This window comes from Oenanthe melanoleuca, chromosome 15 (assembly GCF_029582105.1).
Source record: "Oenanthe melanoleuca isolate GR-GAL-2019-014 chromosome 15, OMel1.0, whole genome shotgun sequence".
NCBI classification, from domain to species: Eukaryota; Metazoa; Chordata; class Aves; order Passeriformes; family Muscicapidae; genus Oenanthe; species Oenanthe melanoleuca.
This window is the reverse complement of record NC_079349.1, coordinates 10899273-10926329: the sequence shown is the minus strand read 5'-3', so window position 1 is coordinate 10926329 and position 27057 is coordinate 10899273. Positions and strand designations below refer to the sequence as shown.

At 43.2% G+C, this 27057-nt stretch overlaps 1 protein-coding gene across 1 annotated transcript; it reads right to left on the bottom strand.

Moving 5' to 3' along the window:
* Window positions 1-190: 190 nt before the first annotated feature.
* On the bottom strand, window positions 191-25263 carry SLC5A1 (solute carrier family 5 member 1). Its single transcript, XM_056504420.1, has 15 exons — window positions 24934-25263; window positions 22919-22990; window positions 15521-15625; window positions 13477-13536; window positions 13066-13170; window positions 8503-8608; window positions 8217-8297; window positions 7648-7865; window positions 6576-6711; window positions 5689-5796; window positions 4614-4764; window positions 3714-3882; window positions 2432-2647; window positions 2036-2138; window positions 191-1263 (listed from the first exon to the last, which is right to left on the bottom strand). Exons 1-15 carry the CDS (start codon window positions 25018-25020, stop codon window positions 1040-1042), a joined length of 1941 nt encoding a protein of 646 aa, XP_056360395.1. The 5' UTR covers window positions 25021-25263; the 3' UTR covers window positions 191-1039.
* Between the last annotated feature and the right edge of the window lie 1794 nt (window positions 25264-27057).

Below are 27057 nucleotides of genomic sequence, written 5' to 3'. Positions count from 1 at the left end.
GCCCTTCAGTGTATCTGCAAAATGCAGCCCAGCATTCCAACGCTGTGGATATTTCACCATGGGCTGGTTTGTAGCAGTCCATACAGAGAGGCAGAACATTAACTCCAAGCCCATAGTAAAGAGGTCCTTGACACACAGGGTTAAGAAACCTGATCAGTAAGAAATAAATATGTATACACACACATAAAAATATATTTTAAATATATATAATATATAGAGTGCATATACATAACGTATTGTCTGTGTATATATAATACATGTATTTTGTATAAAAAGCTTCACATTCAAGTATAGGTATATATTAAAATATCAAGAGAGGAGGACCTTTGGAAGTTAACCTTAAACAGATAATCTAATGTAAGCAAAATTCTTTTTAAGATTGAGACAAGCGTTCCCCAATTTCAAAATGTGATCAGAGGTTAGTGTTCCACTGACAACTGAGAAACACAACCCAATGGAAAGTGATGAAAAGGGGGGAACTAATATTGGGAATTATTTATAATATCAAATACATTTATATATACATAAATTCTTTACTTAAGATATCCCATGTTTGGAGGAACAAAAGGAATGTTCTGAGTTTGTAATACAGTCCCTCAGTGGTTGTGGGTTTTTTGCAATCAAATTATCACAGCCAAAGGAAGAGGAAAATTGAATGATCAGAGGAAGGGTTGAAAATCAAAATAGTGTCACCAACCCTAAAAGATGGTTCACAAAACCAATATGAAATATGGCTCATGCAGCCTTGTTCAGAACATAAAATATGAAATGTATAATGAGCAGAGAGAATACTGGATGGAAATTCTGAACCTCAGCCCAGGATTGGTTCAATATCTAAATAGAAATTCTCTCTCTTGAAATCCCAGTGGCCTTCATCTTTAAATTGTTGAAATTATGATCACAAAATCAGTGAGTAAATCACTCTGATGTTTTACAAATGTAGATAATGAAAATAAAATGTGTATCTAATTGTGTAAATCTACAAGCCATCATTTTTACTTGAACCGTGCAGAACAATTTCAGGACTGTGATCAGGGGGTTATGCAAAGTAGGCATGGCAAAACACAGCCACAGTCAAGAGGATGATGCCATTGATATTCACAATGTTTCTCCACAGTGGCACTTCACTGGTGTCCATCAGTTTCTTCTTCATTGCCTCTTCTTCCTCCTTGCTCAGTTTGGGGCCCTTCTGTTGGTCCAAGCCACAGAACCAGTTGTAAGCTTTCCTACAGCATCCTGGCTCCTCCTGGTTTTCCTCATTAACTAGAAGGAATAAATAACACTCTGCTTAGGAAAGGTGAGTACAGATCATGGCACACAATCTCTGGGACTGAGGACATTCCCATTCTGATTTATGGTCATAATTCAGGGGAAGCATTTTAGTACAAAACAGTATAAGAATCAAGTTAATGATGTATTTTCACAACTCATGTGGGAAAAGAGGGATTTTCTACATGTTCCAAGACACTTGTGCCTTTTGCAGCCCAGAGACTTGGCCTGGCAAACTATGCTTCAAAGCTTAAACTCCATTTTTTCAATACTTTCTACACTCTTAATTGAAATTTATTGAATTTATTCCTAATTAAATTAATTTGAGGATACTGATGGAAAGGAACTTGGGAGCAGAACCAGAAATCCAGTGAAGAGAGCAGGTGGGTTTGCAGTCTGCTTTCACTTCCTTCAATCCTGACCACAACCCATTATTTCCAGAGGAATTCCCTCTGAGTGCTGGAGTCACACACAGTTCTGCCAATGCACAGCTCCTCTGACCCAGAGCATTGCCATTGGTTTAATCCTAGAGCTGCCACCCAGCTACCAAGAGAGTAAGATTTTCTCCATTCAAATCAAATCTGATTTACTCTGAGCTTGAAAGATGGTAAAGGCAGCTCATGAACTGTTTAAATTTGTGGGCGGTGAGGATTTGTTGTTGGGAGGAGGGAGGATGTCTTCCATTACCAAGCAGGCTAATGTTCCTTCAGGAATGAAACAAGGATGCTCAAACATATGACAGAATCTCTAGGTATTCAACAGTTACCTGATTCATCATCTTTTTCATCAGCTCTGTCCTGCTCCTCATCTGCATCAAGATCAATCCGTTCTTCTTTGCTGTTCCGCAAGGACCAGCACAAGCGGTAAAGCTGCCACGGAACAAAGGGAGGAGAATTGATCATGGGCTGACCACACAGAGACCAGCCAGCCTGGCCAGCACCTGAGCTGGCTGTGAGATCACAGCATCCCAAATGTCTGGAGTGTCTAACGCTATTAGAGTCACTGAAGACCTGTGACAGGTAAATGAAGACTATTCTCTTTGCTTTCTTCCAGGAGTCGTATGCTGGGGGTGGCTATAGTGTTGAGAGCTAACACACCAAGTACAAACTGCTGGTTTCATTGTGTTCCATTTCTTAAGGAGCAGGACTGCAGTAATACTCACATGTACATCAGGAATGGGCTTTGTCATGAAGGAGACTGCCAGGATGACGATGGCAGCCACCCCAAAGAGGATGATTGCAAAGTAGAGGTAGTGAATGCCACAGATGATGAAGGGGCAGTTGGAAGGGGCCACACAGCTGCCAGTTCCGTAGGCAAACTCTGAGATCATCCTGCCCAGTCCAGCCAGCAGCCCAATGATTAGGCCCCAGAAGGCACCCTGCAGGCAAGGGTGTGACAAGAAAGGATCAAAATGAGTAATTTCAGGCATGGAAATAAACTCTGTGCTTTCAAACAGTTGCTGGAGGAAACATGGATGTAGTTATGTGTTACAATGGCCTCGGCATGTGGGTTTTAACCCAGATGCTTTCAGTGACCTTATTTACAGCTCAGTGGATGAGTTCAACTGAAAGGGGCAATGAACAGCTCTGAGATATCAGGCACACCTCAGGACACTGGTCCAGACCATCCAGTTCTCACAGCCCACACAACTCTCTCCTTCTACAGGACAGGTTTCAGACATGGATTGTATACCCCAGGGGCTGTTCTCATACCTTTTTACCTTTAAGGGTGTAATCCCTGACAGCTCTGGCATGATGGAACCAGCCTGAATGTTGTGTCATCCATCCTGAAATGTGTGTCTGGTTTACCTGCTAATGGTCCTGAGAGTAATTGCTTAATTCTCAGTTCTGTTGGTGGGTGCCTGGTGTACAGAACTCCAGCCCAAAGTGTAACAGACACACAGTTTGTGTGGGCACAAACTGAAATGTGCAAAATTCTGTTTAAACATGGGGGTTTTTTGTTTTACTGTAAAGGTACTTGATCATTGGAACAGGTTGTCTAGAGACACTGTGGAGTGTCCACTCTTGGGGATATTTAAAACCCAACTGGACAGGATAGGTAAGAGATGATTTGTTTGGTAAAGCAGCTTGGTGACCAATATCCTAAATTATAACTTTCAAGTTCATAGATTATGCATTTAACACACTTCTTGGTAAAGTGATAGGTAACCTAAGCTTCAGAGCTATCTATGGTGACTGTTTATCTATCAGACTATGAAAGAACTTCTTCAAACTCCTCTCTGAAATGTTAGGCTTTGGAGTATGGAGAGGCAAAATCCCTGGGCTATACTGGGATTAAAATGAATAAGAAGAGGTTGCTCATAACAAAATAAAACAAAACAAAACTAACTAACTAACCAACCAACCAAAAAAAAACAAAAACAACAAAAAAAAAGTTCTCCTAATTCCTAACATGCAGCATACCTGTTCCTAATTTGCATTTACCTGCTCATTGACACGCTTGCAGAAGACACCAAGCAGGAAAACAGCAGCAATGGGAGGTCCCAGGTAGCTGGTAACAGACTGAATATAGTCAAAGAGCTGCCCACTCTGAGCTGACTGCACCACGGGAACCCAGGCAATGCTGATGCCAATTAAGAGTAACATAAATGCCCTGTAAACATAGCCAGATATTCAATTAGTCATCTGCTTAGAAGTATCTATGATCTATCAGAAAGAAAAAAACCCCAGCAATTAATCAATAATTTACATGTTCATTTTGTATTTCAACTAGCGAAATCAATTATAATGGCCAATTAGCTCTGAACAAACAAAAGAAATCCAAGTTGGGTATTGTGTATGTCAAACATCCATCAGCATATGGTTAAATATGCAATCAAAACATAGAAAATCACTTTTCTCCTGTGGTTGTTATGTCCAGAGACAAATCAATAGCAGATGAACTAGAACTAGTTCATTGATGCTGCAGCCTGGTGCAGCACGGAGCCCAGGAAGGTAATTTAAAAGCTTTTTCTTCAAAGAGCAGTGAGAAGCAGTGAGAATTAGCTTGGCTGCTTCCTGCACACTGCAGCTCTGCCAGGCAGCCCAAGTGGGCTGGCACTGTGGGAGGAGGCACAGAATGCAGCCTGAGCCTGGGCCTGAGCCTGAACTTGAGCCTGGGCCTGAGCCTAAGCCTGAGCCTGGGCCTGAGCCTGAGCCTGGGCCTGAGCCTGGGCCTGGGCCTGAGCCTGAGCCTGGGCCTGGGCCTGAGCCTGAGCCTGGGCCTGGGCATGAGCCTGAGCCTGGGCCTGGGCCTGAGCCTGGGCCTGAGCCTGGGCCTGGGCATGAGCCAGGGCCTGAGCCCAGGCCCAGGAGCGCTCAGGGCTGTGAACAGAAGCAGCTCACCTGCCAGCCAGCATCAGCTCCTTCTCAGACGGCCGGCTCCGAATTTTGGTGTAAATGTCCATCGTGAACAAAGTGCTGGCACTGTTGAAAATGGATGTCAGGGAGCTCATGAGGGAGGCCAGCATGACTGACAGCATCAGACCCCGCAGGCCTGGAACACAAACACAGGAATGGAGATGAGCACTCCATGGAGAGCCTCAGTACCTGGCACCAGGTGTTTGTCCAGCCCTTTCCATCAGCCAGCTCTGAGTGTGTCTGGCACATTTATGTGCCTGACATAAAATCCTGCCTGACATTCCCTTGCTGGGGAAGCAGAGCTTGGAAAAAGCTATTTACAGCAGTGCCAGGGAAACTCTTGAACTTTTAGCATGTAGGTACTTCTTTAGTGAATGCTGCCTGATTAAATGCTGGAATAAAAAGAAAGTAATATTAAGCAGACTTTTCCCAACAGTTATAAAAATAATTCCTCCTGTTTGTAGGAGAGTGCTCACTTGCTTGTAGTATATTTGTGAGCAAAGTATTTGCCAAAAAAACCCAAGTTTCTTTTGTTGTCTGAAAGCCAGAGGTCAGTCACTTTTCCAGGTGGTTTGGTCTGGTCACAGAGCATGGGGAAGTACTGCAGGATTTTAACAAGAGTTATCAAAGGATGGGAAAGTAGCAAAGCTATCAGGGAAGTGCCATGGTCTCTATAAAACCATATCCTGGCTTTTTTGCTTTGTAAGCCAGCACCCACCTCTGTGGGGTTTGCAAGAGGACCACAAGAATAGGCCTCCAGCTCAAAAATCCTGGCAGAGATTCTTTTATAAATCATTGGCCAAGCAAGTTATTTTTTACCTTCACAAAAAGGGAGCTCATTTACCATTCCAGCACCCAATATTTGCAAGCTGAGAGTTGACACTGTCAGTGTGAGACTATTCTGCACCTACAGCTAATACAGACAATCCCTTTGGTTAATAGTACAGCATTCTAGCAAGAATTTTGGAACTAAATATGGGTCTTGGACTCCCGCTATCACTTTTTTTTACAGTCTGGCTTTCCTAAAACAAAGAAACAACAAATACAGACAGTGTCTTACCATTTGGCATAAGCTCCACTACCAGTTTTGGATAAGCAATGTTTGTGCAGCCCACTGCGGTGCCACAGTGGCGTTGACAGATTTCAGGCACAACACAAGCTACCACATCTGAGGAGAGGATAATGAGACTGTGAGACAAGGTCACATAAACAACAGATTGCTCCCAAATTCACAGAGCTTCTAGAATGTATCTCTGTGTTGAGCCACCGGATTGACATGTTTGATTTCATCCTTGGTTTGCTGGCAGGAGGGAAGGTGATTCTAAGCCTCTTTCCTCCCCCTCCTCCTCCTCCTCTCTGAAGGAATACTGATAAATGCTGCAGGTCAAAAGAAAATCAGCACTCATTTGTAGACCAGGGCTGAACAACACAAGGAGACCAAGGAGACAAACAAGCAGAGGAACACAAAGCCCACTCCCTGCAGCCTGAACCTCTCTCCTCTGTCTGCTGCCAAACACAGCCAAACTCTGTGCTGGTCAGGAAGACAGGAATGTGGCATTTCCCCATGCTGCCCTTGGGACTGCCCGTGGCCCAAACTCTGCAGTCTGTGAGTGATGGCCCTGTCCCTCCAATTGCCAGCAGAATATCTGTCCTGAACAGCATTTTCCACTCATTCAGTCAGAGTGGGGCTGTAACAAACAGACAGCTGAGGAGGGATGCTCTGGATTTTTTTTTTCCCTAAAACAGACAGCAATAGTAATAGCAGAAACCTGGGATCAGGGAAAACAGAAAGGCCTGTGGCTTGTTACAATGCAGTTAGCTGAAGGTCCCTGGACTATTTGGATGAGAAGATGACAATCTAACAGTATTTGGTATTTTGGAAGGGACAGAGAGATTGACAGGAAAAGCAGGCGTCAAGAACTTCGCATTTCTGTATGTGTATCATACCTGGGTACAAAATCCGGCTGATCATTCCAGGCATCACTATGATAAACATGGGCAGGAGTTTGAGGTACCCACACAGGACACAGCCAGCCTTCACATGGGACATGTTCTTTCCAGAGAGACATCTTTGGACAATGACCTGTCAATGACACATGGTAGCTATAACATTTCCATGATCACATCATGCCATGTTCCAGATACAAGGTACTTCTTAACTTCTGTGATAGCAAAAGAGCTTATTTAGCATTTCTGCTGCTAGGAAAAATGAAAACTACAAGAAAATCAAAGGATATGTTTGAAATAAGTAGAGGAAATACTACTTATCCAGTGTGTGTTTGAGAGGTAAGACTTCTCTCACAAAAAGTTTTTAAAGTAGACAGACTAAAAAGCCAAAAAGGAATAGAATGTTTGACTGAGCAGTAAATACAGTTACATTGGGGATTTTGTTAATTTGTTGAGAAATCATGAAGGTGATCTTTCACACAATTCAAGATGCAGAAAATGTTAGAGACACATTCACATGTTGCAGGTGCGTGAGCACACTTTTCTTTACTCATGCCAGTGTGATCTCTTGGGGAAACTGGACAGTAGGTTTTAGACAGAAGGAAGGATGATGAGGGAAGAGTCTCCTGGCTGAAAGACCAGACATACCAAGAGCATCCCCCCAAGGCTATGCAAGCAAAGATGAAAGCTGCACATAGAAGAAACAAACATGTCTTACTGGAAGGGGAATGGTATCTAGACCCAGTCTAATGAGGGTTATTTGTTGCATAGTTTCCTAAGAAAGCATTCACAGCACAACCTCTCTGCGTTTTCACATATAGTTGCAGACCAAAAATGAAAAAGGAGGCAGATATGGGATCTGCTGGGCAGACATGTGCAGGAAGGTTAGAAAAAACACTCATTCCATTTTCTTTCATGTGAGAGGTGTCTAGAAACCAGGAACTGAAAAGTCACTGACCAGTCTTGAAATAACAGCCAGCTGTGTGATCCCAGCTTTGCATTGCAGGGGAAGATCACACTGGAGCATGGATTTCTGTGTTTGACCTTTGCAAGGCATTGGGTTCCCCATTACCTGATCTGTGCACCAGTACCACATGGCAATGATGCTGAGGCCAAAGACCAGCCCTGGCCACGGCAGGTCCCCGGTGGCGTCTCGGAAAATGTGGAAGGCATCGCTGCGAGGGGTGTAGCACTTGGGATCCACCTCAATGCCCCCATAGGTGGTGTTGGATGGAACAGCTGCCATGTATTTCTGCATGAAAGCCTCATACCCTCCTACTTTAGTAAATGCTGAAACATAGAAAATAAAAGTAGCAATAAAGGATTATCACTGCAATCTCAAATGGAGCTTGAGAGCATGAAGAGAAAAGCCTCCTTAATGTGGATGTAAAAATCCTGTCATGGGATGTTGTTTATTACCTTACACATTCACTTGTGCTTAGGAGACAGAGTGACTCAGTGACTAAAGGGCTTTGGCAATATGCCTGACTTTTGGCAACATGCCTGTTTTCTTCCCTGATAAATACATACAAGAGCTGAAACCTCCTGGTTAAGGTAAGTTTTACACTGCAGGATCCACTCCCATAGCTACTGCAAGATTTGTGGCTGAACATTCCAGTTTAATTCATCTGATTCACTTACCAAATCCCGTGAGAATAATGGATCCCACTACCATGATGAATGTCTGTAAGGTGTCTGTGTAAATCACAGCTGCAAGGCCACCTGATGGCAGAGAAAAGTCAGGACAAATAAGTTACCCCTGAGCAAATGTCTCAGTGGAAATGCTTCTTCTTTATATCACTTTTCTCACCACCTCTGTCTTTCAAAGACTACTGTTAATGTTTTCATTTCTCCCTTTTTCTCCACTTTTCTCTTTCTTCTGGCTCCCCCGACATCTCTGATTTATCAGACTTCTGTGCATACTCACCTGTGATAGTGTAAAGAGCAGTAATAGCAAGCAGGATAATTATGGCCACATAAAGATTCAGCCCTATGGCCAGCTGGATAAATACAGCTCCAGAGAATATGTCAGCCTGGGGAAAAAAAAAAAAAAAAAAAAAAAAATAAATAAATAAATAAAATACATATATATATATATTCAGCAATGTTTAGGTTCATGATGACATGTTATAGTTCCATGGTGAGGGCATTGAAATACACAACTCTGCCCCTTGTAGCACTGTAGATACAAATCAAAAAGAAAATAGAAGCCATTTTTGTGCACCTGCCAGTGTCCCCTCAGAGCTGTGGAGTTCTTAGTACCAGAGGTGTAATACTTCTCAGAATTTCCAGGTCTTTTTTAACAGGGTTGTTTTCTCTAGACAGTAACCTCACTGCTCAGTACTTAGGCACTAAGAAACAGATTCAAAACAAACTGCTTAAAACTGAGTGTGAGTTCCATTTGCTGCTGTGTGCAGGGCTGGACTGTGTGACACCTCCAAGACACAGCACAGTTCTCTTCCTTCAGTGCCACCCACAAACCTCTTTCCCTTTACTGCTCACATGTGGTGTAGCTCGTCCTGCTGGTTTGGGACAAGCAGTGCATTTGCATTAGAGGCAAACATCTCATATGGCTTCTATTTTTAAGTTCCCATCAGAAGAATTAGCAGTTGGCTAAGAGAGGAAACCTTCAGCTCTTGCGTAAGGAAGGAATTGTTCAGGTTTCAGAGTAACACTAGGAGTTAATCCCATTAAATCAGTTCCTGATTTAGAGGTAATTGGCATCAATGTTATTTATACAAGTTTGCAATCAGAATAATCTGCCCCAGTGCACTTGTGATGTCTTACTGTAAATTATGTTTTCATTAGAGATTACTCCCGAGCATGCAGCTCCTCTGCAGCTCGGCTGCCTTCCTCCCTTTTCACCCGCACTACCCATCGAGGGCTCTGCACAGGGACTCCCATCCCCGGCCGACAGCAGGTGCCCGTGGGGCTCAGAGCTGAGGCACAGGCACCAGCTGTGCCCGAGCCCAGGGCTAAAGCCCAGCCCAGCCCAGCCCAGCCCGGCCCTGTGGGGCTCCGGGCCGGCCAGAGCCGGGGTCACAGCGCTGCCCCGGGAGAGCAGGGCACGGGATGCAGCCCTGAGCTGGGACATGCCGAGAGAAAAACCATCGGCATTCCCGAGACACTGCAATGACACTGCGGGGCAGGACCCCGCCCTGGCTCCTGCTGGAGAACGAGAAGAGGCCGGAGCTCTGCGGCCCCTCTGCACTGGCAGCAGCCAGCTACTTCTGTGGGGCAGAGTGTGAGCCACAGCAGAGATCCCACTCCCAAATCTCTGCCTCTGGAGCAGATTTCTTACAAGCTTCACTTTGGAAATGGGAACTAGCACCTTTAGCTCTGACACCACTGGCTGTCAGACCACATCTTTTGCCCCATCTCTCTATGGTAGTTTGTTTCCCATCTTTTCACACCACTAATCAGTCCATGTTCCAGACCTTCCTTTTACTGTTCTTGGCTTTAGTTTAGCCTATGTATCATTAAATATTAAGGGACTTAAAATGATTCCCACAAAGTAATGTATAGTTAATTATTGAGCATTCAGAGCAATGTATCAGCCTCTTCAAGCTGCTGAGCTATCTTCCAGCTTCACTGCTCCTCCTTCTCAGTAAGATTATTGCCTTCCAATATTTCCTTGTTTCTCCACTGATACTCTTTTATTGACAATCATTATCTAATCTCCTACTAGAGTCACTCTTTCCTTTACTCTGCAAGCTGTCTCTGCAAAGGTGGGGATCACAAAGGAGCAGCTGGCCAGACACATGCCAGCTGAGTGTATCCTGTGAGCACCAGAGCAGGGGCACCTACTCTTTAACCCCTGCACTGTGCTCTCCTAGGAGAAGGTTATTCTTCTCTTCCCCCTGGCAAGCCTTTGCCCATAGATTTCCTACTGAAATTATGTACAATGAACAGAAAGAAAATGCTGTAACAGATTTAGAAGTTCCAGTTTATGATTTCTGATTTCTTCAAAAACATTCAGACCTTAATTCCCTTTTATCGTCTCATAACTTAGTCTATTACTATCCATCAAGACTTTATTTTTACTAGACCATTTCCTTTGGCATAATGACCAATATAATCAACTCTAGTGGCTAAAAAGCCTCTGCAAGCTGCTATGGGCTGTATTCATAATGTACTGCACACTTAGGGAGCAGGTACAGCTGAGGTCCTTGTATGACAGAAATCCTTTGGGCTCAAAAATCACGTGTCCTGATCCCAAGAATGAACTCCTTGCAGCATGTTATTGTCTGTAAATTGTCTGATTAGCCACAAAGTAAGGCAAGAAATCAACAAAACCCACAGAAAATTTGCAGGGAAAGATAAATGGAAAGGCCATTGAAGAGGTGTGCAAAGGGAACCTGGTCCTCACACAGTGGTGGCACTGTGCCAGAAAGCACAGCAGGAGTCACACAACCTGATATGTGATATTCCTCCCTAGAAAGCGTTGTTGTAATTATGTTATTAAGTACACGACATAATATTTCAACAGAGCAAGGAAGAGGCACATGAAATAACTACCCCAGAAGCAAGAGGTGCCACTCTTCTGCAATGATAAGGGGCAGTGAGAATCACTGGTGGGTGTGACCTCCCATTCTGGGCAGGGCAGAAGCCCATCCCTCTCTATCAAATCTCAAAGAGCCCCAGAGATCACAAGGGAGTGTTTGCCAAGGCAGCACTGAGGGAAGCAAAATACAATGGCTTGTCAACACGTTGATGTTTGGATATCCAACGTGTCTGTGGGGAGGGAGGCCTGTGCTCCCTCCCTGTGCTCCCTCCCTGTGCTTGCACCTCCCCACAGCACAGTTCCCTACAGCCCAGCAGGGACCAGCCCTTCCCTCCCTGCCCTGGCCACCATGTAGGCATGCTGTTGAACAGTATGGCACAGCAAAACCTACTCTGAGATCCTCTGACAGCACCTGAAACCTCCAAGACCTGGCTGCTCTGCCTAATCTGAAGCAGATAGAACAAGTAAATTAGTCCTGGGCAGATCCTGCCCATCCAAAGGCAGAGACATGGGGCAGCAATGCAGACCTGTTTGTGCACATCTCACTTGTACAGGCATAGACACTGCCAGAGCTGCTTGGGGCAGCTGGGGGAAACAAAAGAAATGCTTAGAGGAAATTGAGCATCTTGGTTTTCCCCTGCATAGCACAGAGACCCAGCTCCATGGCACTTCCCCACAAACATCTGGAATAAATGGATTGATGGGAAGCTGGGATGGGTCAATGGTAGAGTGGGGCCCAGGTAGCCTGGTGCTGTATGGATCCCTTGACTATGGAGAGGGTCTTTGATCCTCATGAGCACACTGAAAGCTTAAATGCAGAACCTATTTTTCCTGGAAACAGGACACTCCAACTGAAACAGTGAAAAATCTCATAAACAGACCCTTAGGCATGACACAGGCTAGAAATCAAAGCTGGATAGTAAATTCAGAACCTAAGATAACCTTGATAGGCTCCAACCAACATGTGTTGCTGACAAGGACTGATTGGAGGAGTTTCTCTGCTGCTGGAAGTCCAGAGCTCTGTGTTGTACCCAGGAGCTCTGATTATGATAGTTGAGCACAACTACAGCAAACTCTCCAGCTCTGAGGCCAGCTCATGTCACCAACCTGTTTAATTTATAACCTCTCTAAGGATCAGTTACGATGTGAGAATGAGAGCAAAAGGCCAATCTTTTAGCTTAAATTGCACTATTATCACTCAGTTCCCATTCAGAGGGCAAAGACTAATCTGCCATGACAACTTCTGCAAAACAACAGACTGAGGTATTCCTGAACTGTGGACTTCTTTAGAAGCTCAGTACTTTCAAAATATATGGAAAATACCAGTTCCCTTTACTATGTCACAGAAACACTTTACTTAATCCATTTACTTAATAAAATTAACTTCAGAGCACCTTCAAATTTACACCAATCACTTGCCCATTATTAGAATCTCTCCTCTTCCCTCCTTTCACCCCAGCTGCTACAGTTTCCCTAATTTCCATTTCCCCACCCTTCCATTTTCTAATTCCTGTCACTCTTTTTTTATTCACAGTCCCCTTGCTCTTTTCCATCATCTATATTACTGACGGCATGTTCACCAGAGAATACTAAAACAGATAAATAAGAAATCTAGGGATAAAAATTCCTGCCCCAGGCTTCACATATCCCTAAGATAAGGGACCATAATACAATACAAGTTTCCCTCCACTCTGATGTTTTCTAGAAGAGTGCAAATGTAAAAGTAAACCCTAAAACTTTAAAAAGAGGACAATGCACAACAAGCATCAAGAGACAATGCCAGGAAGAAAAAAACCTTAGATTGCATCACAGAGTCTCACTGGATAGAATAAAAAAACCACAAAATCATACTTTTACAGTTGTTAATTCAGCCAAGAGCTCCAAACCTGAAATGGTTGACCAGTTGTGAGAACAATATTGTAAAAGAACATTTCTTTTCTTTAGATCAGTGTAGAATGGAAGAAATGCTGTAGAAGTTTCACTTACTGAGATCTTTGTGAAAATATACAGGATCAGGGAAAGGACTGACAGGTAGACCTGGATCCGTTTCCCACCAAAACGCTTCTTCAGGTACTCTGGCATTGTCACCACCTGTGGAGGTGGAGAAGATTTTAGATAAAGGAGAACAGGTACAAATCAAATTAGAGGAAGATTTTTGGTACTCAGACACTGTGAGAGTGGAGCACAAAATTAGGGGAGCTGCAATTGCATTTCAAGGAAGAGCAGCTCCAGGAATCAAAGGAGAACAAGAAGAGAGCACCAAGTACTTCTCAGCTCAGGTCTTAGAACAGAGAATCCTCATTTTTCAAGTACCCAGATATAACAAAGTGCTGCTCTGGCACACTCAGATCTCGTGTCCTGGCCTTGCAGACAAGTGTAATGAGTGGTTTGACTTACCCCAGCTTTGACATAGATGGGCACAAAGATCCATCCTAGAATCACCACAAATATCAGAGCCTGCAGCCAAGACAAGATCAGCTGAGTTAGCCTCCTGTGTCTACACATTGCTCCCAAAGACCATTTATCAGACCCAACAGCAGCTAGAGACCAGTGAAATCACAAAAACCTGGGTACTGCAGGGGTGTGGGGGGAGGAGGTTCTTCTCTGTCCTTTCATTTACAGCTGAAAATTTAGGGATGAAAACTTGGCTAAAAACTTCATCAGGTATAATGCAGCCTGGGTTTCATGCTAGCTGTCCCAAAGGAGCACACATGATTTTCTACAAAACCAGATGATTTCTCCTCACAGGATTGCCTTCTAGTATTCAATCACAACTCCAACAGTGGCCTCAGCTTATCCCAGCTCTCTTCAGAACACACCCAGGATGGTTGAATGTTTTACAACAATTTCACAGACTGTACAGGATGCACCACATGCAATTTGTAAAATCTTTTGTATTTTCATATTACAATTTAATAATATATTTTGTGTATTCATGTGCATTCTGTGAATTACTGATCTTACTGTATAGCAGTGCCAAAGTTTCCTTACTTAAATGGCTGGAATGCTGTCCAATATCGAGTTGTACATACTTAAATCAACAAATATAAAACAGATTCCTGCCCTCAGAGGTAGACACTGTATTTATTTTGTCCACAGGGCTTAGAGGGCTTTTAACCTGTATCTTTTAAGTTCTGCCCTTAGGTCAAAGCTGTAAGATGGACAAGAAAATACTGGGTCAGCTTCTGCTGTCATTCTGATACAAAATAGAAATTATTTCAATGGAACAGGGATACACAAGGATGACAACAGTCAAATTTGGTATTACTTTCATTACTTCTGTTGTGTCTGTTAACTGTCCCACTGTAAGTCATGAACTCTGCAGTGTGTCTGCTCAAACACCCCACAGACATCACTGCTGCTTCCCAACCAGCCATTGCTGTACACTGTGTATGGACATTGAATCTCCCAGGAGAAAACGTGTAGAGATGTTTGAAGAAGGATATGGGTCCTAGAGATCTGTGCTCTGTTTTGATTTGCTTGGTTCTTCTGGAACAAGAAGGAGAGTCAGGTCTGTCACAGGCCCACAAAAGGAGGGAGCTGACACATAAACTGCACATCTTGTACAGTGCATTTTAAGCTTTGTCCTTTTCCTTAAACATTTCTATCATAGTACTTGATTACTTGCAACAACCATTTATTTGCTAAGAAACACAATCCAAATCCCTCAGGGTGGGATGATTCTTTCACTGCTCAGAAGTAAATGTGAGGGAAGATTGTCCTGTGGAGGCTCATTCAGCCCTTTGTGCCATGGCCTAATCCCTCCTGAGGGTGAATTACGCACAGCATTGTCAGGCACACCCACAGAGCTGACAGCACCAGGAAATGGACTGCAGTCCTGCAGGGAATCTCTGTGCTGCTGCAGTTTACACTGACCCTGCTACTCCAGGAAGCTCATTTAAGGGCAGCTTGGATATCTCTGCCCTGTTCTGGAACCATCAGCAAATCACAGGCATAATTACAGAAAGGAAAAGATAAAGAGGACAAGATTTTTGGAGTGCAGGTACTTGTGAAGGATGTTCAAAATTCCTTACAGCCTGTGAAGAAATCAAAGCCCCTCCAATAATTTCTACACAGCAAAATGCTGCAAAAATTACCACGGATTACTACCTGATAAAGTCTTCTCAGCATCCTGCAGTCTGAAAATGTTCTTCACAAACACTTTGAAAGTAATAAAAAGATATGCATAGAGAAGAAAATCCACCACCTTATTTGGTTCAAATGCTCTCCAAAAAGCCTGAACTGAAAAGAGTCATCCTTTTCCAGTAGCTTGGACAGGTTAAATACTAGATTACATTGGCTCTTACTGGCCTGTGCAGAAAACAAGTGTTGCCAAGCACAAACTTTGACAGTCCTAAGTTAGAGGGCACTGTTATTTTGGTGGAGCTCTGCAGATAATGCAGCTGTCACAAGTACTTTCACTGACACATGTGCCACTTACATTCCACTCAAATCCTCCGATGGCAATTCCTCCAGCTGCTGCTGTTCCTGCTATTCCCACAAAGTGCCCACTGCCAATGTTGCTGGCAAACAGAGAAGCACCAATCTGCAAAGAGAAAAAAACAAAAATGGGCCCTTATATTCCTGGGAATTTTTTTTAAATCCACTTAATTTGGCACATTGAACTTATGCCTATCCATGGTGGTGGTGATGATGAGAATGACTGACAACCAACTCTCTTGATAACTTTCAGAACTCCCACTTATTGCTCCCACTGAAACCAGAGCCTCCAGCTGCTGCATCTACAATAGTGAGGAGAATAGGATGCTGAATAAAATATCTCTAGTTGAGTCAAAAAATATATTTTACCAAGATAGATTTAAAAATGTTTGCAAAACTTGCCAAACTGACACTGGGATGATATGTAGACAATCAGGGAAGAAGACTGGGATCTTCCTTGTTCAAGGAGGAAATTGCAAGGACATCCCCACTTGTGGAACCTGCACTCCCTGTTCCATATTGCACAGCTTGTGCACCCAAAATTGTCATTGGTCAGAGCTGGACTTGGTTCACTTTTAGCCAAAAGGTATTTGATTACTGAATTAAATTCTGAAAGCTGAGTAGCAGAAATGTCTGCTGAGAAAACACCTCTGGAAGCTACAAACAATAGCAAATCAAGGAGTTCCATTTAAGAAGTGTTGGATCTTTAAGACCCCCAAATATTGGGCTGATCATACAATCAGAACAGTAGGGAGAATATGGAAATTGATGAACAGGGGAGATTAAAAAATGAAAGGTTCCTGTTGGTTTACAGACAGGCAGGAGCCATTCAAAGATTTAATTCTTAATCAAGAATCTTAGTCAATAGAAAAGATGAAAAGGAATGAACTTCATTTCCTCCAAATGAACATATTAAAGGCAGCAGAAATACCCAGGGATAATTTACTGGGTCAGGTGCTGAAGGATGCAGGGAGAGAAGTCAAGCATGAAAAAGAGGTTGGATTGGATTGAGTATTGTGGGCAGAGGACAAGGAAGCTGGAGAAGTTCCAAGATGAAAAAAAGGAAATGAACATTTTTTATTCTTTTCTATTTTTTTCTTAAAAAGAAAACCACATGGAAAGCAGGCAAGGGAACTTCTTCTGCTGACCTCCTCTAATGCTCTCATTTGACTCATGGAATATCCTCAGTAGGAAGGAACCCACAAGGATCATTGAGTCCATTTGAATAGCAGCAAATATTCAATCAATGTTGCTGGGAGCACAGGGACAATCACCTGAGTTCTGGGAGGATGAAGAAATCTCCCTCTGCAGAAATCACAGAAATCTCCCTCTGCATAGCAGATTTATTCTATAGAGCTCTGCCATAGCCAGAAATAGCAGCCATGCTTTTCAACCCACAATCCTGATCTCTGATAACAAATAGATTATCCTCCCCCATTTTTTATTTGCAACACATAAATAAAATACAGGGGATTCCACTCTTTCTTTTCTAGGCTTACTTTTTTTCTCTTTCCTCAGTTTGATCTCCTGATTTCTTCAAGTCTTTTTGCAAACAAATGGTTCTTTTGCTGTGACAGGAAGTTTATGTTTCTAAGTTCACTTGGTTCTGGATTTGGGTTTTTTTTACACATAGTTGTGCCCTACAGAGCTGTAACCAGTTTGTCATATGACATTTCTACAGAACTGATAAGTTTTGCAACTAACACTGGCAGACAAAAGACCTCTGTTTCTTCTAACCTCTTCATGACAGCAACAGCTCTCCAGAAATGATAGTGAAAAGGTACCATTTATACCAAGCATTAGCACTGTTGCCCAATGCTTTCCTTGGAGATAAATAATTAAACTTAAATCTAGGTTACTAGAAATGTGATCACCAGAAAATATTAACCACATTAATCTCTGATTTTATTTAATGTGTTCCCTCTCCCGTTTCAGAAGCTTGAAGGCAGATCCAAGTAAAAGCAGCTAAAGAAGAACTTTGAGAACAGGCACCAGCTTTGGCTCTGTGCCCGAGACCCCAGGACATGCTGCAGGCAATGCTGCTGCTGATGTTCTCAAATTGATCCAAAAATACCATTATATTGAGAGAAAAATACCAAACCAAACCTAACCAATGCAAAACTACCAACATGTTCAGGACCATCACGAGAACAAAACAATGTGAATGCAAATCCCACACTCACATCCTAAATTTTTTTTCTGAATTAGGGAATATCCAGTGCAGAAGAACTTTAAGATCAACATACACTAATAATGGATGCCATTTTAAAAGTGGGTTTCAGTTATGTCATATACCTGGGAAGGGAGAACATGGCTTCAAAGCCAGAAAAATGCAGATTACCCTTAATTCTGCAGCACAGTCACAGCAAGAAAAGTGCTGACCAAATACCCTCACACCCCATTGGCTGCTGATGCCAGAGGGAAAAGAGAAATTTCCCATCTGCCATATTTTAAGGACAAGGAAAGAAGGCAGATGGGCTCTGGACCTGAGCTGCCTTGCTGACAAATTTACTCTGTGGGATTTCTGTCCTGGAAAGGCTGGTGACTGGAATTCTTGATTTGCCATTGGTAGATGCTGCTGAACATCTTAAAAACTCTGTGCTGAAACTGGGAATAGCAGAGAGAAACGATCTTCAGGAAGTGTTAACTGTTCTCAGTGAATGTGTGAGTGAATTGACTTTAAAGACAGATCTAGGAGGAAAGGTGAAGAGGAAAGTTGGTTGAAAGGCACAAAAGCTGCTAAGACAGAAAGAGGATGAAAAGCTTCAACTAACCTGAGGAAAACGTGGAACATTAACTCTTTAAAAATATTTTAAGAGGTCAGGTCTTAACAAGAGCACTCTGTTCAGCAGAAGTACCACCACCCTGAAACAGATGATGATCACTGTGTTTTTTCCTGTTATTCATTAACTGTTTCACCTTGCTCTTCTCATTCAGTGGAGGATGCAGTGACATCTCAGCCCTGGCTGTTCCCAGCTGGATGGATGCACTCTGCAGTGACAGTGTGCAGAATGCACAGCCTCTGGCTCCTGTCCCTGCCAGGACCTGCCAGCACATGCCCCTGCCCCTGTGCCACCCTCCTGAAGGCATTAGCTCAGCACCAAACCCTCTCCCCAGTGGATCCTTAGCCCCATCCCAGAGAACAGCAGGGGCTCCTCTCACCCCTGAGCCATCCCTGAGCTATTGCTCCTGCAGAAGCAGCTTCTCAAATCCCTCTTCCCTGACACATTTCTCATTCCTACTTCTTGAGACTTCATGCTCTTCTTTAACTCACAGCTCTTCCCTGCCACATGTGACTTTGTTGCAAAGGCATTCTTTTTCCTAGCTGAGTTTTTGGAGTCACCCTTAGGCACTCTGGAAAAATCAGTACCATGCAACATTACTGCCACACTTCCAAGGCTCTGAGACCCAAAGAAGGAAATGTGGTGTTTTATTCTTCTTTCCCAATTAATCTGAAAATTCTATGAAATGCATTATTACCCAACTAAACCACATCTACACAATTTCTAAGCAGGAGGGATGGATGTACAATACTTATCAAAATGTCTGTGCTCCAACAAACACAATGGCTGGTGGAACAGCTCAGGCTCAGGAGGATCTGATGTCTCCCCACTTTGCACTCTGAGACAGAAACAACACCTCCCAGCCAGCTGGAAATTCTCACAGATTCTAGAAATCCATTTCACTGAACTTTTATTTTTCCATCAGAGCTTTGCTTTGATTACTTCATTATTCTTTTTACCCTGAAAACTATTGATTTAACACTATTGGTTTTTTGCATGGAACTTGACAAAGTAAGGTAATTTCTCATTCTACTTTACCTAAGAAAAGGAAATGCAAATCTTATTCACAGCAGAATTGTCGTTCCTTGTTCCTCATAGCAGTGTCAGATTCAGCAAGTGGGGAAAATCCTGAGATTATGTAAAACTTAACTGGCTGCAAGATCAGAGAAATCATGCCAGTGGTCAGTTCTGATGGCCACAAAGATAAACTGCATGGCTGAAGCAAGAATCTGTTGGGTTTTTTCCCCTAATTCTTATCTGTCTCACAAAGATCTAAACGTACATGACCAAGTGTACATGACAAACGAGCTGAGTTACATTTCTGCTTGAAGTGCCCTTGACCCTGTGCCCTTCCTGCCTTCTGTTCAGTAAATCTTTCTAACAGAGCTGGCCTTCAGATGCCCAGCAGATACTCTTTGTCCTATTACCATTCATGCCTCAGGAACTGAGGTATAGAAGGTAACCCATAATTTTGTGCAGACAGATCTGTCTGCTGCAAAACTACAGAACCTGAAGAAGAAAATTCAAAAGCAGGAAAGCTTCAGAAGTTTGGGGTTTTTAAATTGTGCATGAAGGGCTGTTAATCCTGTGAGAGTGGCTGCTACTAAAGCTGACTGTTCTGCAGGAACAGACACTTCATGTTCTACAATGGCAGGAAGTATTTGGCTGAACCCAACTTCTTCATCTGGCAAAGGAAGCTGAAGTTGGCCAGGCCCATTGCTACAGAGCTGTCTCTTGCCTTGAACTTCTCCGTGTCTTTTTTGGAAAATCAGAGCTCATTATGGGGATTTAAAGAGCCATATGAGTCTTTCCTGAAGGTATTTTCTTCAAAGCCCAAGAGACCAAAACCAGTTTCTTGAAGATTCTTCTCTCAGTTTCTATAAAGGCTGTGGAAAGGGCACAGCATTCCATACCACTATGACTAACCCAACAACAGATTTCAGCCTCGGGTAATCTGTGAGAATGTTCTTATACACCTTTATCCCTAATTAACCACTGGAACTACTGAGATGGCTCAGCCACTGCACAAGGGCAGTGATTCCAGTGAAATGAACTCTCACCTTAGCCAGAAAACTATCTTTGGGCTTGGCTCTGCAAAATGCTGAACAATGTTCTTGGATTCTGCTGAAGCAGAACAATCAGAGCCAAAGCAGGACAGATTTGGCCCAGGATGTGTCTTGGTCCTATTTTACACATTGACAAATTGAATCACACTCACAGTTTGCTAGTGACTGGCAAACATTCAAAATCAGTATTAAAAATAGAAATAACCTCTAGCCCTTCATTACCAGGGTCTCCTCTAGTCTACCAAACCACAGATATTACATGGTTTAAGTGAACAGAATCCCTTGCCCAGCCTGTCAGCAAGAGATCCTAATACACTGCTAATGAGCCTCCTTCCCTGTAGGGTCAGAAAAGCCACTTGTGGGTGCCCTGCAGAGCATGGAATACAGACAAACACTGAAAAATACAATTAGTTTGGGGGAATTAAGTTTATAGCAAGTTTGTGGAAGGATTTTTTTCTTCATTTTTTTCTGTTCCAGAAAGCAATTACATGACAAGGGTCATTATCCTGAAAAGGCAGGGAAGAAATCTGACAAACAAGACTCCACTTGCAAAACAACTGCCCCCACCCTGACTGTGGAAATGCACTGGGGCTATCCAGAGCTATTCCAGGTGAGCCCTGACTTGGCACAAAAGAGATCAAAGCACAAAAGTAAAACATCACACACAGGTTTAGCTGTTGCAGAACTGAGATCACATCTCTGACTAAACTTTCTATACTTTCATTGGTTTCCTCTTCATTTCAGCCCAGTTTGTTCTGGGTGATGGACATCCCATCTACCTGCTAAGCTGTGGGAATTGGTGTTTTGGAATCTCTTTTTATCCAAGGCAAACTTTCCAGGGTGATGCTGCTGACACGGTATTTAGTTTGTGGTTTTGGAGGGCTTGCTCTTTGTTTATTCTGGGTGATACGAGGAAGAATAGCAAGAAGGGTTTATTTTTATGGCATGGGAAGACACTCCTGGCATTCCAAAGGGAAGGATTGAAGAGGAGATCTAGGACTGCACTGGATTAGCACTTTGTCCACCTTAGCTCACAAAGTCTGGGAAGCAGAGAGGGGATTCTGGCAGGAACTGTGGTGTGAACCCTGCTGGCTTCCCCCTGGAGGAGGGCAGCTGAGCCTGTTGGGTCTGTGTTGGCAGAGACTTGGTGTCAGATCTGTCAGTGTCAGATGCTCTCCCCAAGTCTCAGGGGAATCATTGGGAGTTCTCAGCACCACTGGAGCAAGACAGAACTTTGCTGTGGTGAATCTTTGCTGCCTTGCTGCCTCCATCTCCATTTACATCTGCACAAAAGGATATTCATATCCACTTGACAGGCAGACAGAATTGCAAAGGTTAAAAGCAGCCCACTGATTAAAGTGACAATTAAGCAGAGTAATCTATTTTGTGGTTTTGTTTTTTTTCTCTTCTCCCAGAATTATGGGTTTTATCTTAAAACAACTTGGAAACTTTCTCTTTCCTCAATCTTCCAAAGGAACCTGAATTTTCTTAGATCTGCTACATCAGATGAAGAAACTTTTTACTGTCATTGGCCTTTAATCCTTCCATGTCCTTAAAGAGGTTGTCCCAATGCCTTCTAAAGGCAGAGAGCAGCTCTCTGAAGCACAAGACTGAAAGGTGTGTAGGTATTTCTGCAGCTCACTTCAAGAAAATTCCTAAATCTTTAGGGAGCCAATATTTACTCTCAGTCTTCTGGTGCTGTAACTGAATCAATGTGTGTGGAGTCTTGACTCCCAAACCTTAATGAAGTGCAGAAACATTTTCTGAGATTGAATGCAAGATCAGGAGTGTTGAGGAATTCCATTCAAATAAACAGAATAATGTAAAAACAACTCCATTTTCCAGTATTCCGGAATAGAGGTTTGTCTAAGGGTTCTGCTTTTCATATTAAAGAGACTGTATGATCAGGAAGAAATAGATAACTGTTTCTAATATAATTTCTGCCAAAGGCCTGGTGGAATGGATGGCTAAGAACACTTTGTATCTATGACTCCTGTTCTCTACCTTGGCAGATAATAGGAATCCACAGAAGACAATCAATGTAAGCCACAGTTAATCTTTAAAAACATTTAAAAGACATTTTACAAATTACATATCAGAATATTTCTAGGATTTTTCTCCTTGTACAAGACCAGAACTTGTTACCAAAAGTAGAAACAATAGAGCAATAAAGGGGGAAATTTCAGTAAATTAATTCCTGTCTGTGATAACCTTAAAATGAGCCAGCTTCTTTTAGTGCAATGAAAATAACAGAGCCCAAATATTGAAAAGTTTTAAAGTGGGATGAAAGGCAAAGCACTAGATTTGTCTGTACTGATATTACCAATGTATTTATATTCAAACATATTGACCACATAAACAAGACAGCTCAGAGGTGAACACAGACTACTTCCCCCAACACTTTTCTCTGCCCATCCCGTGGCTTTGTTTGTGCAACAAAGCCATCAGAACCTCAGCAGTGCCACAGAGATCCTGATATCTGGATCAAGAACTGGGCAGTGCCAGGGGTGCAGATGCACAGCCTGTGTTTGATACACACACAGCACTCACCGGCCACCAAACCATGCTCCTTCCAGCCAGGAAAAACCCACCCACTGTGCCTCGGTTGGTGGAGTACATAGCCTGGAAAAAAGGAAAAAAGAAGGTTTTAATCATATTTGAAGTATACTAAGCAAGCTATTCATAGGCTGAGAACAAACAGCTAGAATAAAGGGAGAATAAACATATGGGCAGGGTAACGTGAAAAAAACAGAGTGGCTAAAAAGAACAACCTTATGATGAAGAAAATAATGCAATGGAACAATGATTCTTTTATCTAGGTCTGTATTAGCCATTCAAGTTTCATTTCTTCATCTTTTATTATAGTGTGAAACACTAAATAAAGTTAAATTTAACCAAAAATTATTGCTCAAGTAAAAGCTCACATGTACTTTTCATTGGGGAGAAAAGCCTTTGATTTCAGGCATCAAAACAGACTAGAAGGTGCAAGTTTATTAACAGAAATTATGCAGGTTTTTATTCAAAACCATCCTGCCCCTACAGGTATCTGTTTTTCTTGTTGTGATATCAGCATTGTGCCTGATTCCCTCTGAAGTTCCAAAACAAGAAGAAGTTAAAATTTCCTTTACACAAACTCATGTTGTCTTTGTCAGGGGATGGGCTTTAGAGGGAAGTTTCCTCCAATTTTTGTTCATGACCCTGAGCCATTATTTACTGGATTTCCATTGTCTTCTCTGATGGACTTTGAACAGGTAAATAAACAAAGAAGACCTGGAAAAATCAGCCATATATTTTCTTCCATGCAGAAGAAAGGAAGTAAATATGATGGATTTACATTTAACTACACACAGCAACTGAGCAAGTATTTGTCCAATAACGATGTCATCATGGCTGGAAAGAAACAGCTCCGGGAATTAACTCAGCACACAATGGCCTGAGGAGGCAGAGTTCAGCTTTTATTGTCAGAGATCTTTAACATAAAGTTCAACTACAGCAACAGCCAGACGCTCGTGGCGAGACCCATCTCCCTCCTGCCAGACAACAGTCCTGGCAGACTGGGCCTTCAGATTTTTTGCTTTATTTTTGGCCTCTATTCGTATGCTGAAGAGGCAAGGAAAAGGTTGTGTCTACTTTGTGCAGACCCCGGATTTTTGGTGCTTTTCAAAATATTGCCAGGCTGTTAGAAAGGGATGTTTGTTCTGCAGGTGACTTTTCTGCACTGCACTGCTCCTGGAAAGCAGAGGATTCCTAAGGGGCAATCCCTCCCCTCTGCGCTAATGGTCAGGGAGGGTTTGCCCCGGGGAAACCCGAATTCAGCGACATTCCCCTGTTGCCCCATTGTGGCTCAGCCCGTTCTGTCAGACGCTTCAGCTGGGGCTGGCAGCTGCCTTTGTCCCCCGGACCCGTGTTTGTGTCCCTGCGCTCGGGCTGCCCTGGCCGGAGGCACCGCGGGCTCAGCCCGGCACAGAGGCGCTGCCAGCCCCGAGCTGCTCCTGCTCTCAGCCCCCTGGGCTCTGCCCCGGGGCCGGGAACAGCCCCCAGTGCTGCCCTCAAAGCTGCCACAACCTCCGCCCGTGTCACCGCCCGTGTCACCGCGCCGCTCGCAGCCGTGGCGGTGCAGCCTCCCCACCCGCCGCACACCGTGTCCCGTCCCGTCCCTTCCCAGCCCCGCAGCTCCCCCTCCCCGCTCTCTCCCGTGCCATCACCTCCCTGCACCCATCCTCCCTGCAGCCCCGTGCTCCGCGGGCAAGCCCCAGCTCTCGGCTCCAGCCCGTTTCTAAGGGGGCTGATCTCTACCGATCCCATCTCTGGGCTCGGCCCCACACAAACCCCATCACTCCACCTTCCCCTCTGGTTCCATTCACCCACCCAAGGGATGCCACCCTCGGTCACCATCTCCTCCAATGCAAGTAAGTGCCCACATTTTGGCCACCATTCACTGGTTAACTATGTCAATTAAGTGTCAAAATCTTTAGATAATTACACATTCTCACTAACTAAGTAATTTGCCAAGACTCTATAATCTACTTCCTCATTAAGTAAAACAAGATAAAATCCCAACATACCCATAGTCCCACTGCCAGAACTAACAAAAAGTAGATGACAATAACGGAGATGTCGGCAGCATTGTTGATCCTTATGATGGATTCCATCCTGGCTGCTCCTCTGGCTTTCTTCTTTCTCTCCTTATGTGCTTCTTGCAGAGTTCAGGTTAATGATAAACTGCTGTCATCACATACGTCTTATATAATATATAACTTCAGATTCACTTGTCTCCAATGGGACACAAGAAGCTGCTGCTTTTCCTTGGACAACTCTTTCCCCAAAAGTGCTCCTGTGTTACAGGTGCTGCAGATTTCAGAGTTCAGTGTCCCTGCCAAAGGTGCTCGGGGTTTTAACATCCACGAGCAGATGTCTGAGAAGGAATGACACGGAAAGGAGTGGCTTGGCTGCAATAAACCCGCATATTTACCTCACTGTGGGTGAATACTTTTTTTTTTTTTTTTTTTTTTTTTTTTTTTTTAAGTGGTTGTACCTGTAAATCTAGTCATGGAAGATGTAGTTCTTTCAGTTGATGATGGTAAGCAATTATCTGTGAGGAGTGACCTGGCACGTGGGGAAAACCCAGGGGTCCAGGATCTGGGACACCCTCTGTGTCATCTCTCAACTCAGCAGCATTACTCAATGGACAAACAGGCTTGTGTTTCTGGGAAGGAGAAAACTTGAATCTGCTTCCATCTCTCACATGGATATAGGTAAAGATGCATGTGAACACATGATCTGGATCCAGGAGCTTAGTGGGCTGAATTTCAGGCTGTATAGACCATGGTGTTGCCTCTCTCTATTGTGGCTAATCAGCTTCACATTTGAGTAAGTTCAAAGTTCATCAGAGCTTGGGTCTGCTCTCCCTTTATTTGCTCCTCTGACTTCAGAATTAAGCTAAGCAAAGCAACTGGTGACAGAGATGTGGAACACACTGGTTATAGACAGATCCTCACATCTCTGAGTAAGGAAGCTTCCCCAAATGATGCCCATGATCTTCTGTTTGAGCTAGAAGAGGTTAGAGAAATCCAGGGTATTTAGAACAATATATCCAGGTACAGGCACATTTCCAGGCACATTTCTGGGCTCTGAGGATATCTGAGTCCCATTTCCTGCTTAATATTATGGAATCATTATTCATTTACAGCCTTTTAGGTGTAAAATGTGACCTTGAAGTTACACTGAGCAGAAGAAGCAGTCCAGCAGGGAAGCACAGCAGGCCTGACTGAGATTGCACGTGTTATTTCCTCAGAGATTAAATCAAGGGCTGGCACTCTGTTCATTGGCAACGATTTTTCCTAGGTAAACTACCCTGTGGTAACTGTGGTTAATAAAAAGCAGCAAAGAACCTATAATACAATGGGATTATTTAGAAGAGTAAAATTTGAAAATCTCTCTATTGTTCGAGCACCTATACTCTTATAAAATTGTGCTGCCCTTTGACAGTTTAGGCATCTCTCCCAAACACATTCTTCAGTTTGTCCCACATTACTGTGAAATGTTAACTTTAAATCCAACAGAGAAAAAGCTAACCCAGGAAGCATCCAAAATTCCCATTAGTTCTGACCTCCCCTGCTGTGTATTTCAGTGGAAAATAAAAGACTTATTTACTAACCTTAATTATTAGGAAGCAGTGTGCCTAAGATAGGCTGCAGATGGCACCTCTTTACAGAGATTGATGCATACTTTTGTTAGTTGCAACTAACAAAAAAAAAAAAAAAAAAAAAAAAAAAAAAAAAAAAAAAAAAAAAAAAAAAAAAAAAAAGTTTGGTTTTAATGAATTCCATTTCTGTGTCAGTCTACAGAGGCAAACAAAAGAAAACATTAGTCAGGAACTGATCTACTCTAATGTGCCTTGTGTTCTCATCCAGGCTCTGCAGAGGAGAGCTCAGAGGCTGAGCAATACTGTATCCTCTGTCCACAGCTCCTAGTGCAGCCACACCAACAAAATGCCAAGGTTTGAAACACTAATGGAGAATCAATGTCTAAAAACCACTAATCACACAATTCCTATCTTTGTGTACAGTGGAAATAAACTTAATTGTGTTTTTATTTCTGTAGGCCACAAACAGAAACTATGCAGAAACCATCATCATCTACAAGACTGTCAGAAGGGGAGGCAGCTTTGTCAAGGCTGTGAATATCTC

Coding starts and splice junctions, on each gene's coding strand:
- SLC5A1 (XM_056504420.1), bottom strand. CDS start 25,020: ATGGAATCCATCATAAGGATCAACAATGCTGCCGACATCTCCGTTATT. Junction 22,991..24,933: donor TTCTGGCAGTGGGACTATGG/GTATGTTGGGAT, acceptor CCTTTTTTCCAG/GCTATGTACTCCACCAACCG. Junction 13,537..15,520: donor TCGGAGGATTTGAGTGGAAT/GTAAGTGGCACA, acceptor TCTTGGCTGCAG/GCTCTGATATTTGTGGTGAT.